Here is a 13,271-nt window from a genome sequence, read left to right on the forward strand (position 1 = left end):
TGTAAGGAGTGGATCGATCTCCGGCACAATTACAACACGTTACACAGTTACAGAAATTAACAATAACTTAATATTACAGGCTTTCCTATAACGAATTACAAGTAATCTAAGGAATAGCACAACAGAAACCAGAAATAAACCAGAAACAATAAGATAACAATAAACGGGGTCAAAGACAACTGTAAGGCTCAGGAGCCGTAAAACCCAAGGCCTACACAAGGCCAAAGGTTGAGCACCTCACTGGTTGCTCAAATCACACAAGCCACTCAGGCAAACCGAACCACAAAGGTTCTATTTCAACCACAAAGGAGAATGCCACAAAGGCTTTAAGATAACCACGGAGGCTTATGCCACAAAGGCAATATCAGAGTATCAGAGAGACAGGAGAAGAGAGAGTTCGGTTTTCGGCTTATCCCCACGAACCAAAACAGACCAGCCATATAAACGGGCTGTCCATTAATGGCCGGGAAACGGCCATTATTGGGAAGGGGAGGTTACACAGGACTCCAGGGGTTATGGGAAGAACCCGAAGAGACGAGAGAGACCAGGGTTCGGGAGGGAGAAGGAAGAGGCAGAAATGAGTTAGGGTTTGACCGAGATTAGGTATAAATATGTAGGGTCAATGGGTCGAACCTTTTGTGGGTCGGGTCAAGAGAGTAAGTGGCCCACAGGGCCATGTGTGATTTGGCCGTCCGAAGTGAGGGCCCATCACCTTTGGTTTGGGCCAAATTTTCCCAACAAACAATATACCCCATGTGTTTTTAGGTGATAAATTGCAATATTTTAAAAAATACAAAAAATAAATTATTATTTTTTCAGAAGAGAATAATTAATCCTTTAAAATATGAGACAGTGTATTCTTGGAATTGCATTGGGTTTCAGAAATTATGATGTGGTTGGGATTAGTTACATTACATCCAAACTCTAGTCACTGTCTATGTTCCCGTCATGGCAGTCGTCACTCCATCCCCATCATGGATGGAGTTGTTACACGTTCATGGATATGCGTATGCCTTCATTCTACTCTTATTTACACCTACACTTGTTTCTCTACTCTTTTTAATAAATTAAATTACTCTATAGTCTTTTTTTTAATAAAAAATAATTAATAATTTTAATATACTGAAGAAATTACATAATTATAAAATGAGAAAGTAGTTTTATTACTTTAAATTCTATAATAAATATTGATGGTGATTGAGGTCCAACACCAACATTCTAGGATGTATATATTTTTATTCAGCGTCTAACCCGACTTGATGATGTCATCACACAATTCAATCGTCCAATCTTTCTTGTATTGACGGCTGTAAGTGGATCACGTCGCTCTGACGTTGTTTGTGGCCCGTAATTATCCCCATGCCATGGACAAGTGATTTATACACTCATTTAATGTACTCACCATTATTCTTAAGCCCACGGTGTCTAATTTACTGGTTTAGGTATTCGGAAAGTGTAACTAACCCAAGATATTACAAATGAAAAAGTTATGGACAACTTAAAAGGGTTTAATAAGAAGAGGTAAGTGTATAAGTTGTGGAAATTAAAGTAAAAGCAAAAAGAAGAAGGAAGGAAGAAAAGGGATGTCATGGGAATCTCAAGAGTTACATACATATAGATGTGAACAAATGGGTAATGGGTAATGGGGGAATGGAAAAAGTCAAAAGAAAAGGATTCCCATACACTCACACCAACTTCTAGTTATCTATGTTATTGATAGGAAGAAGAAAGAGGAAGACGATTTTGCCGTAACTAGAAACGCGACATAAACAATGTCAAGGCAGGTATTGCAATTTGCAGGAAGCAACGTGGGGGTAGGGGTAGTAGGGATGTTAATAATATTGGACGGTGGTCAGAACAAGATAATGAGAGAGAGAATTAAGAGGGAGGAGGGAGGGGAGGCAGGTTGACGCGTAATTGTTGTTAGTTTTTCTGACTCCCTCTTTAATGCACTGTAATAATAAGACATCAAATTGTCCGGGAATGCACATCACCCTTCATTCATGCACTTGCATTTTGAATTAATTAAGAAAGGGGAGGGACAGGCACACCTTAATTGTTTGGGCTCAAGTGGCGAAGGGGATGGAAATAGAAAAGAAAGTAAGAAAAAAGGGACAAAAGGAAAAAGACAAAGGAGGAACAGTAGGAGTGAGAGGTCCAAAAATGAAGAGATGAGTAATGAGTGAAGGTGTTTTTCCAGTTGGTGGGATTCACCCCTTTTGCACAACAAGCCAAACCCTGTTCCCACTTCTTGACCTAACACACTACACGCCAATTTCTCTCTATGTCCCACCCCTCCCCTTTTTATGCTTTCTTTTTTATTATCAATACTATTTCATTTCAAATGTATTAAAGGACAAGTGTAGGGGGGAGGCCTGGAGGAGGAGGTGGAGCTATCACATTCATGCCAATATGTTTGGTGCGGTGCGTGTGGGTGTGGGTGTGGCACATGCTTAGCCACCTCTATATACGACAATCAATCACTACAAAATTCCCCAACACTGTCCCTTCATTCCTTCCTCAATACAAACAACTACTATTATTATTCCAACTAATTAATTATCTACCTCAACTACACTCTTCACTATTTAACTCCTTATTTTATTCTTATTATTATATTGATGATTGTTAAATTGAGATAATTCGAGAGGCTTCAAATCACCTAAAAGAAATAAAGAGAAATTCAAGACCACATAAATCTTAAAAGAGTCAGCAAACCTTATTCAAGTGCCAAATCCACATAGTACTATATGTTCCACATCACCCAAAAATTTGTTCAAATAGATAAATTTCAATCGCCAAAACTAGGACATGTGATAACAAAAAAGGTTGAGCTGGAGACATCCTTATGCAAAGGTAATCGCATGTCTGCACATAAAGGAACCCTACTCGATAAGGAAGGCCTCCAACTGAATCGTAAAAAATATGGGATCTTGCCACATCACGTGAAGACTGAAGATGGGAATAAGTTTCATTAGGATACGTGGCCACAGAAGATGATGAGTTGGAAATCTCCTCATACTAAAGATAATTATTTTCTTGAAAACCAAAGAGCCCACATGCTAGCTGGGGCTCCCTCATCCCGAAGAAATAAGAGATTTTAGCTTGTTCATATTGATTTTGGTCTTACTTACAAATAACAACTTCTAAAGCCAATAGTTTGAATTTCACACTCTATTCATTTCTATCACTAAATTTTATTATAATTTACTGTAACTAGACTCGAGCATTTTTTGCTGGCCTCATATATTTAAAGAGAAAGTGATGGTATAATTGTGGTTTGAACAAAATAAATAGTAATTTTGTAAATAATTTGGAATGATGTTCCAAAGTCCAAATTGGGGGTGACTTGTTCAACACTTGTATGGTTTAAACAAGTGTAAAGTATGGAAAAACCGGAGGCATTGTGTTTGGGAATAAGCAGAGTTGGGGCCTTGTCTATTTATCCAAAACACTGCACTGCACGTCTAAAGAAACTTAGGATTACTATATTTCGGAATTGCCTTTTTTCTTTATTATTATTATTATCACTCGCATCCATTATTATTAATATTCAGAGAGATGCCCACCAAATCTTTTTTTATTAATTATTAAAGTAATTAAAAGCCCCCTTTCCCTCTTCCTTTGTTTCTTTATTGCCTCTTTTTTTTTTTTTCATTTTTCTTGAAATAAATGTAAAATATGGGTTTGTGAAAAAAGAGGAACAATATATTAGAAGAAAAGTAATTTGTTATTTGTTGTGTATGGCAAGAAATGAGGAGATCGAAAATATTTGAAAAATTGTGCTTTTTGTCTCATACAATAAAAAATTGCATTTTTTGTTTCATAAAATAAAAAATTAAAGCATTTTTTATACTAAATACTATAATTTTTTAGTATAAAAAATCAAATGTGCTAAATCTATAAATTTTGGAATAAAAAATACAATTGTACCTTTTCTTATATCGGATCAAAAGTACAAGTTTTTCAAATATTTTTGTTGAGTAAGGGAAGAAAAGGTCCAATCCAATCCATTCAAATAATCTAGATTTCACACCTGTTCTGTTTCTATTTATCCTTACCAAATGCATCACATTCACATTCACATTCACATTCACCGGCATAAATGCTCCTATTCCATTCGAATAATGCTATCTTTCTAAAACTTAAATATTCTTTTATTTTCGTCTAAAATTGCACAAATGTTTTCACATGTAATCAGTCTCCATTTTGAATAAGGTGATACTCATTTGATGCGTGTAAAAAATGCAAATGTCTAATGGATTTGGACAATCGTTTGTAGATTTCCGTTTAAATAGGCGTTAGTACTCCGACGCCCAAATTAGTATTGAATTTAAGATTGAATAAAGTGAAAAGGTAAATTTAATTTAAAGTCGCGATATTGTGAATAAAATTGATGAAAAATGTAAAAACAAGTGATAATATGTTTAGAGAGAGCTTAAAAGATAGTTTAGAAAATGAGAGAGGAGTTTAAAGAGTAAGAAGGGTGTAGAAAAGGTGTTTGGGGTATCCCTCGTCTGGAGAGACCAAACCTGTATTTATAGGGGAGTGCCCCAATTAGTTGGGGGTCTATTCCACTCCCTTGATATTCATGGAGATTGGTTAAGAGCTCCTTATTCGTATTTGGACGTACGTTAGAAGGAGTCTTCTTTGTCTACGGAGACCTCTCTTCTGTAAGGAGTTCTAGCTGTTAAGGGAGTCCTTCTTGCTAGGGCTGATGTGGTTCAAGTGGTTGCTGATGGCTCACGTGGGAGAGTGGGCTGCTACGTGTGCGGGCCTTTTGGGTCGAATACCTTTTCGGGCTTTAATCATCGTTTGAGTCGGGAATGTCCCTAGTCTCCTCCCTTCTTCTTGGGTTTCTTGGGCTGTTTAGGCTGTTTAGGCCTACCTATTTAAACTGTGGATTGAAACATTCTTGGCTTCCTGGGGACATTATAGGGGTGGGATGTCCTAGGTCTCCTAAAGGGTGTCGTGGACTTTCTGTTTCTTCTTCTTTTATGGACCCTCGAAACTCTTTGAACCACCTTATTTTTATGCACATGAGCTATTATTTGATTATTAAAAAAATAAATTGTAGTTCAGTCTTTATGGAATTATAGCTTTCAATTCACTTTTAAAATAGTAGTCTTGTTTCAAATCGAAATGTAAAATTTAAAAAGTTTGTTGCTATTATTAATTTTTAATATATTTTTACTGTAAAAAAAAAAAAGGTAAGTTAGAGGAAGTAAGGCAATAGGCGCGATAATGATTTCATTTTCTCAATATATAGACTCTATAATTATTTTTTCTTTTGTGAGTTTCGAAATTTTGCTTTATAGTTCATATGATAAGTGTGAGGCGCACCAAAGTATGCATGTACTAAAAGAATATTTCCAGATTACATATATATATATGAAAGAAAAGAAAAGAAAATCATAAATGAAAGTTGGGAGTATATCTTTTTTATTTGATGCATAATATTATTTAGTATATTCAAATTCAAATAAGTGATTCAAAACATTAATATTCCAAATCAAACAATATATTAAAAAAAACATATAACAAGAAATAACTATAAAAGTAAATCATATACCCATATTTGTGATATTTGAACCCACAATAATTTTTAGGGTAAATTGACACCCTTTAAAGTTGGGTCAAAATACACAAACACTTACTGTTTTCTATAAAATTATAGCTACACTTTTTAAGGTTATAATTGTAATAACACCTACATATTACACGTACACACTTTAAAAAATATAACTCTATTTTTATAAAAAAAAGAAGATATTTATATAAATTTAACCTGATATAAGATAATATCAATATAATTTACCCTAATTATTTTTTAATAATTATTATTATAATGGCTCATAAAAGTGGGGAATGGGAGATAGTATGAATGTGCGGGGATAGGTGATGTGAATTGGCAATAAGGGGCATGTAATGTATTTATTGGAGCAAGCAACCTCGGATTTTTGGTATTTGGAAGATCCCATTCCCTCCACATTTCTCGTGTGATCTTTTTATATATCAACTTTTTGTTGGTTTGTGGAGCATTATGTGTTAGGGCCCTCCCTACCCCATCATTGCATTCTCCTACCCTCACCCTCACCCTGTTACATGTATTCAGTACGATATAAAACTCGTGTTTAAATTCCATTTACCCCCCACATTTTTTTATTTTGCAATAAACCCCACAACATTTAGATAAAAAGCACCTTACGTGTTGATCTGCTTATTTCCTATGGGGAGTCCATTGAAAAACTTCAAATTTTGGAGGGGTTGAAATGCAATTTACCAGAAAGAAATTCCCGTTTGGCTGATAGGGTCTCTGTATAGTACGGATACGATGTAGTTTTTGGTATTTCTTTCTTTCTTTCTGGATATTGTATCCATCAGTCCAATCCAAAGTCTCAAGATCACAGCAGCCCACGTTTCAAGCTGTGAGGGCATCATGTCCCCCTTGTGGGACCCATCCCTCGTCTCTAAATGAGGAGGGGCCCCTTCCCGACCTCACATGACCATCACGTGCCATTACCTACGTGGTAATATATAATTACACTCCAGAGAACGACAAATTTCAAAGCCCCCCCTCCCCTCCAAAAGAAAAAAAAAAGACGAAATAATAAATACTTAATTATTGAAAAACGAAAAGGGGCGAAAAAATTAAAGGTGTGCGGGGCCCACGAGTTGGGAAGTTCTGACAAAAAACATGCAGTCACGCGTTTAACGCTACACGCCAAAACACGTGTCGCGCCTCCTCCGTGGTAAGATTGTGGTTTAGGAGGGAGGTGGAGGACTTTTTGGTCAATTGATGAGGAAGGCCGAGGGTGGGCGTGGGGTGAAGCGATTTATCGCCACGTGGGCTAGGAGGGAGGGTTGGCGTCCGGCGCACGCAGGAAAAATTGCTGTCTGCCTTTCCTTTTTTCTTCTTGATTTCTTCTCTTTTGTGGAAGGGAAGGCTAAAGGCTAAAGTCTTGCTTGCTTCCAAGTACACACCCCTTTTGGCTACTTCCAAAACATTTTTTCCTTCACCCTTTTGGATGTATTTCTATATTCGGCTACAATTTGTGATCAACTCACCTCACACTCCCTCAATTTCATTTTAATTTTTACTTCTATACAACTACTTATGAAAAAAAAACCTAAATTAACATTTGAATGATGAGAAAATCTACTGATGATAAAGAGTCGCAATAAATTTTGACCGTCGTAAGAATACGTTGCTTTTTTGATTCGAAGGGGTAGGCAGACAGCTACACCTTTGATGTCCACATGCTTGGTTTCAGGGAACGCCCGACTCAGCAACGTAGTGAGACTATTGCTTGTTCCCGGCAGTTGAAGTTATTTTTTCTAGTTGTGGAACGAAATTTGATAATCAATTTGAGAGTTGTGAATAAACAACTCAATAATAAGCAATAAATATGTAGTCGTAACAAGAAAATGAATGAAAAGAATTGTACATGTGATATCTTCAAGCTAAATCAATAATAATTTTCAATTGGTACAATTTAAAATAATGTAGCATTGGCTTGTAGAAAAAGTCATACTATAAATTAAAATGTGAATGGTAATTTATAAAAGTGATGGGAAAGTGTATGTTTACTTTGAGATGACTTTTCTTTTTTTGATATTTTGTAAGTTAAGGCCATAAAGAAAAAACAGGGCCAATCACATGATAGTTTGACCAATAGAAGCAAACTGTATTACATATATTGGAGAAGAGTATAGGATAATTACACTTTCTTTTTTTGAAGTATGGTGTAATTATATGTAGATTTTTTGTGATTTGAAAATTTTCATCTAGTACCCGTGAGATTTATTTCCGTCTAATGAATAAATCCCTCATTTATTCAAAATTCACTGAATTTACTGATATTAACAAAAAAAACTGAATGAAAATTGATATTGATTCTCGATTGACTTATTACTGACGTATAACAGGTCAAATTATTTTTTTTTTACTAAACTATACTTAGAATGATGAAGATATACCTCCTCACATGCATTAATGCGTGAAGACGTATGAAGGTAATTTGATCATAAAAAGATTTATTTGACCTACAGTAAATCAATAATAAATTAATAGAGGTTAAATATAGACTTTTTCAAATATTTTTGTTGATATAAGCAAGTTTGATGAATTTTAACTAACAGATAATTTATTTGTTAGACAAAAACAAACCTAAAAATTAATAGATAAAAATTTCAAACCATAAGAAATCTATGTATAATTACATCAAAACACAGGGAAAAAAAGTGCAATTATCCCAAAAAGCGTATTGTCTTTGAAAATTGATACTCCCAAGAGAAGAGAGTCAAGAGACCATACATACATACTAACATACATACATACATATTGGGTTTGTCTTTTCTAGTGGGATTGCTAACACCACTCCCTACACATGGAAAAGACACCAAAATCCAAATGGGAACAAAAACGGAACAAGTAACCTAAAACAAACAAAAGATGATGAATGGGAGTAGTTGTCGTCGTAATAACTGCACTTGCCAATACCCACTTTGCCCATTGCCCCTTCTAATAACATACTATTAGTAATCCCCCTTTTGGCTCTCAGCCAAAACCATCACTCCAATCACATCTTATCTACATCTACTTTTCAATCTTTTTTTTAGGTTAATATATTGCAAGAAATGCTTATATTACTAATAATACGTCTCCTGAAATTCGAACTCATGATCTCAATAAAATTTAATTTTTATAAATTTAAAAAATTAAAAACACGACATCCTTTTTGACAGGAACCAATAAGAAATATTTGAGCTTATCTATTAGTGCTTTCTTCCAGCAAAACGACGGTTTTCTCCTCGTATAGCAGCCCACCTTTAAATATTATTTGTAATAGTCACTTATTATTGTAAAATATTCAATTTAAATATCGAGACCGCTAAAAAAGTGATATTCATCACTAGTTCCATTCGAAGAGTGCGATTGATGATTTTTTTTTTAACCAATTTGGGTGTTTACTATTGTAATATTTTTTTCTTTTACTTCAATGAATTCAAATTGATGATGTATTTTTTGAAAATAAAAAGATACAACTAAAATTCATAAACAAAAATGAGACAATAAATTTGAATATAATTTTGTAGTTTTGGCTTAATATGAATTGTGAGTGTGAAATAGAGGCAGGTGCAAACATTATTATTTATGGACATAATAGTGAACCAAATTGGAATTATATTATAATGGTGGGGCCTACTCAGACAGTTTATTTTGGCCGCTCCCATTTGTCGTCTCCGCCTCACCTCCGTAGTTGCTTTTGCCTTTGCCTTTGACTCCAACCCACCCCCCCCACTCTCTTCTCTTTCTTTCTCTAACATAACTTATTCTCTCTCTTATCCATTATAGTAATTTCACGTTAGCTTCGTTTTTCTCCTTCTTTCCACTATTTATTACTTCTTTTCCATTTTCTTTTTCTCTTTAATTCCGAATATTATTTATTTATTACCCTCTCCTCTATCTCTCTCTCTCTCTCTTGTTGTGTGTTTTTCTTCTCTTGATCTTTTTTAGTTGGGTTGGGATGGGAAACTGAATCCCTCTGTCTCTGCATATCTGCAGAAGTGTCTTCCTTCTTTGTTTGTTGTTCAGAGAAGCTCAAGCACCAGGAAGAGAACAGTGAAAGAGAAAAGTGAAAAAGTGGAGTATCAGGCCACATAAACAGACTCGGGGGGTGATAAGTAATATTAGCAGTATAATCAAGATCATCAATCTGTCTTTCGAGGAGATCATCGTGTTCGTGTGGGATTTCCAAAGAGTGATTCTTTAGCAACTGCAACTCCTCATGGCAGGCAGTAATGAAGTAAATGCTAATGAATCAAAGGTAATTATTGTCTTCACTTCTGACAACAAGTCTTTTCTCAAGAGGGTTCTTTGAATTTTATTCCTCTTTCCTCTAATTCTTGCGATTAATCTCGTGGGTTGAGCTTCTTGGTCGAGGAAGAGTTGATTGCTGTTTGTGATTATGGTGAAAGGTTGAATCTTTCCCGTTGATTTTGCGGTGCTTATCTCTGTTTGTATTTCTATTTTCTCCTTCCACTTTGTTTTTTTTGCTCTGTGCTACTGATTTAGCAGTCCCCATAAACCGATTTCATGCTTGAGTGTTGGGTTTTTTTTAGTTGGTTTTCTCTACTTTCCAGTTTCCTTTCTTTTTATGGATGTGCATGTTATTTTATTTTTTGTTTTCAGAATTTTCCTTTACAGCTGATTACCTTACTGAGTTGATAATACTGATTTGGGGTGCTTGTGTATATTTGTGCAATTTTTCCTTCTCAATTTCTGTTTGACTTCTATTTTGTGCTCTGTTTTTTCAAACACTTTGAGTAACTTAAAAGCTTGTCCTCATTTCCTTTGTGCAGAGAGTGGTTCCGCTTAATACATGGATTCTGATATCACATTTCAAGCTTGCTTACAACATGCTCCGGCGGGACGACGGCACATTCAACCGTGATCTGAATGAGTATCTTGACCGGAAAGTGCCTGCAAACGCTAATCCCGCTGATGGGGTTTACTCTTTTGATGTTGTAGATCGGGCCACAAGCCTCCTCAGCAGAGTTTATTTGGCTGCCAATGAGAATGAGCCTCAATGGGGGATTGTTGAACTGGAGAAGCCCTTGAGTACTACTGAAATTGTACCCGTAATCATCTTCTTCCACGGCGGAAGCTTCGTTCATTCCTCAGCCAATAGTGCTATCTACGACACGTTCTGTCGGCGCCTCGTCAAGACTTGCAAGGCTGCTGTGGTATCTGTGGATTATCGTCGATCGCCCGAGCACAGGTACCCGTGTGCATATGATGATGGATGGGCAGCTCTAAAGTGGGTTAGCTCGAGATCATGGCTTCGGAGTGGGAAAGATTCTAAGGTTCATGTGTATTTGGCGGGGGATAGTTCTGGTGGTAATATTGCTCATCATGTTGCTGTTCGGGCAGCGGAAGAGCCCGGTGTTGAGGTGTTGGGTAATATTCTTCTTCATCCGTTGTTTGGCGGGCAAGAGAGAACAGAATCCGAGAGAAAATTGGATGGGAAATACTTTGTGAGGATCCAAGACAGAGATTGGTACTGGAGAGCATACCTTCCTGAAGGGGAAGATCGGGACCATCCAGCATGTAATGTATTTGGCCCCAGGAGTCGTAGCCTTGAGGGGCTTAACTTTCCGAAAAGCCTCATCGTTGTGGCTGGATTGGATCTTCTCAAGGACTGGCAGTTGCGTTATGTCGAAGGCCTCAAGAAGTCCGGGCAAGAAGTCACACTCCTTTATCTCGAGAAGGCAACAATCGGATTCTATTTCTTGCCGAACAACGACCATTTCCATTGCCTAATGGACGAGATGACAAGCTTTATCCACTCTTAACTGTTTATACAAAATCACCTTAATTAACTTCAGTTACAGGCAGCCATACATAATCGAAGCTTGACAAATAACTTCGCGGCTCTTCTTCCACTCCCTTCGTCAGCAGCAGCAACAGCAGCGGTGGTGTGTAGTTATATGGTTGTGTAGAAAATTACTGCTTTTGTTGATAACTTTGTCATTTGTGGCGGTGATATGATGTTTTGCACCTGGTGCAGTATCGTCTCCTTGAAAATTGTCGCCAGGCTGACCTGGCTCCTTCCATGGAAGAGGAATCCATATCGGGAGCTCAGAGACCACGGTACCTCAGCTATTAGTATTATAACTCGGTTATGGACTTAAGCAGCGTAGCAACTCGATATCAAGATTACCCCACGGCCCGACTTCCGGCATTGTAGGAGGCGGCGAGGGTATTCATGTTAATGATAGAAACTACTAATTCAATACATGGATTGGGAAATCCATGGTATTGTGATCTGTACTTATACGTCTAGAAATATATAAATATTTTTTGTGTTAATATCTAACAAGAACGCTATGCAGCCGACTTTGCTTACTATGTATGTTTACTATAATACTAATTAGAAGAATAGTGTGTAAATTTGAAATCCCCATAGCTTGGAAATGGGCAGTATCTAAATTTGAGTTTCAAGCAATTGTTGGTCTGTGTTGCAAGCGTGTGTGGGTCATGGGAAAATTTGATGCAGAAACGTCTTCCCCCACCATTCCTATTCTTCCTCTTCTTATAACCATTTTGGGAGCACTCTTATATAATGTCGGAATGGAATGCGATTTTAGTCTGTGATTCTTTGGCAGTTTTATGGGTGAAAATGCGATTTTATGGTTGTATTCCAGGATGGATGGATGGATGGCTCATCACTCACTATCTTAAAGCCAACAAAAAGACCACGGAGAGTTGCTTTCCTTTTGTCCAAAGTCGTTGCTTCTTTAATTGGTGAGCTGCTGCGAAATTGAAAACGGCGTTTTTGAAAGTGGTGGACCATAGAGAGGCCCGTTGTGTGTCTCTCCCCCGAACGCCAAACACAAACACTCCACCAACGAAGCACGTCACAATCTTCTTGCCCCCACACAACAATTAAAATGATTAGACATGAGTCCAAACAATTCCACCTCCCTATCATCTGACGTTGATTTGATTAATTCTTGGCACCCCCACCTCCTCCCTTATTGTTTTTTCTACATTAAATTGATTATAACTTTGAAAATCTTATTTCTCTAATAAATTATCTTTTTAGAATAAAATCAAAACGCACAGAATATGAGTTGAGTTGCAAAGTGATAGTGATGATGATGAAGGGTGAGGGAGAGGGACCACTTTGAAAAATAGCTCCCCCAACAAACATAGTTTAAATTATAGTAGTTGGGATTGCTTTTTGGCAAGTGTGTTTTATGGGCACTAAATGGTAGACTAGAAACAGCTAAGAGTTTGGACAAAAACCCCACAAAATGACAAAATCCCTTCTTACCTCCCACTGTTTCACATTTGACTTTTCTGCCTTATTACTCCTCTCAACTCAACAAACAATCTCCTAATTAATACACCATTCCTTCATTCATAAATAATAATAATAATCACTTTTGTTGTTTTCTTGCATTATTTTAACTTTTGGTGTGGTGGTGGTGGTTTTGTCGTTTTATGTGATTAGCTGTGGCGTTATTAGTGTGTGAAAATCGTGACAGTGTGATCTCATTGGCGAGTTTCATTAAGACACAATAATTGTGTGTTGAGGCTTTTGTAATTGCTTGTCACCGTCTCACTCATTAGTCTGTTCTTCTCTACTCCCTGCGCTGCCCTGCCCCTTCAATCTTCATACTTACCAACCCCTTCTTTCTTTTTTTCTTGTTTATTTCTTTTTTTTTTAAATCAATAATTACACTCTTTTTATAAAATTTAA

The 13,271-nt window shown here is 36.6% G+C and overlaps 1 protein-coding gene across 1 annotated transcript; it reads left to right on the top strand.

Moving 5' to 3' along the window:
* LOC105163207 (gibberellin receptor GID1B-like) lies at positions 9,432 to 12,011 on the top strand. The gene is made up of 2 exons (XM_011081469.2): positions 9,432 to 9,830; positions 10,366 to 12,011. The coding sequence occupies exons 1-2, from the start codon at positions 9,792 to 9,794 to the stop codon at positions 11,356 to 11,358; spliced, it is 1,032 nt and encodes a 343-aa protein (XP_011079771.1). The 5' UTR covers positions 9,432 to 9,791; the 3' UTR covers positions 11,359 to 12,011.

Source organism: Sesamum indicum, linkage group LG6 (assembly GCF_000512975.1).
Source record: "Sesamum indicum cultivar Zhongzhi No. 13 linkage group LG6, S_indicum_v1.0, whole genome shotgun sequence".
Taxonomy (NCBI): Eukaryota; Viridiplantae; Streptophyta; class Magnoliopsida; order Lamiales; family Pedaliaceae; genus Sesamum; species Sesamum indicum.

What these genes read in the sequence shown, in the direction of transcription:
- LOC105163207 (XM_011081469.2), top strand. Translation starts at nt 9,792, where the DNA reads ATGGCAGGCAGTAATGAAGTAAATGCTAATGAATCAAAG. An exon ending in TAAATGCTAATGAATCAAAG is followed by an intron (nt 9,831 to 10,365) that starts GTAATTATTGTC and finishes TCCTTTGTGCAG; the next exon opens with AGAGTGGTTCCGCTTAATAC.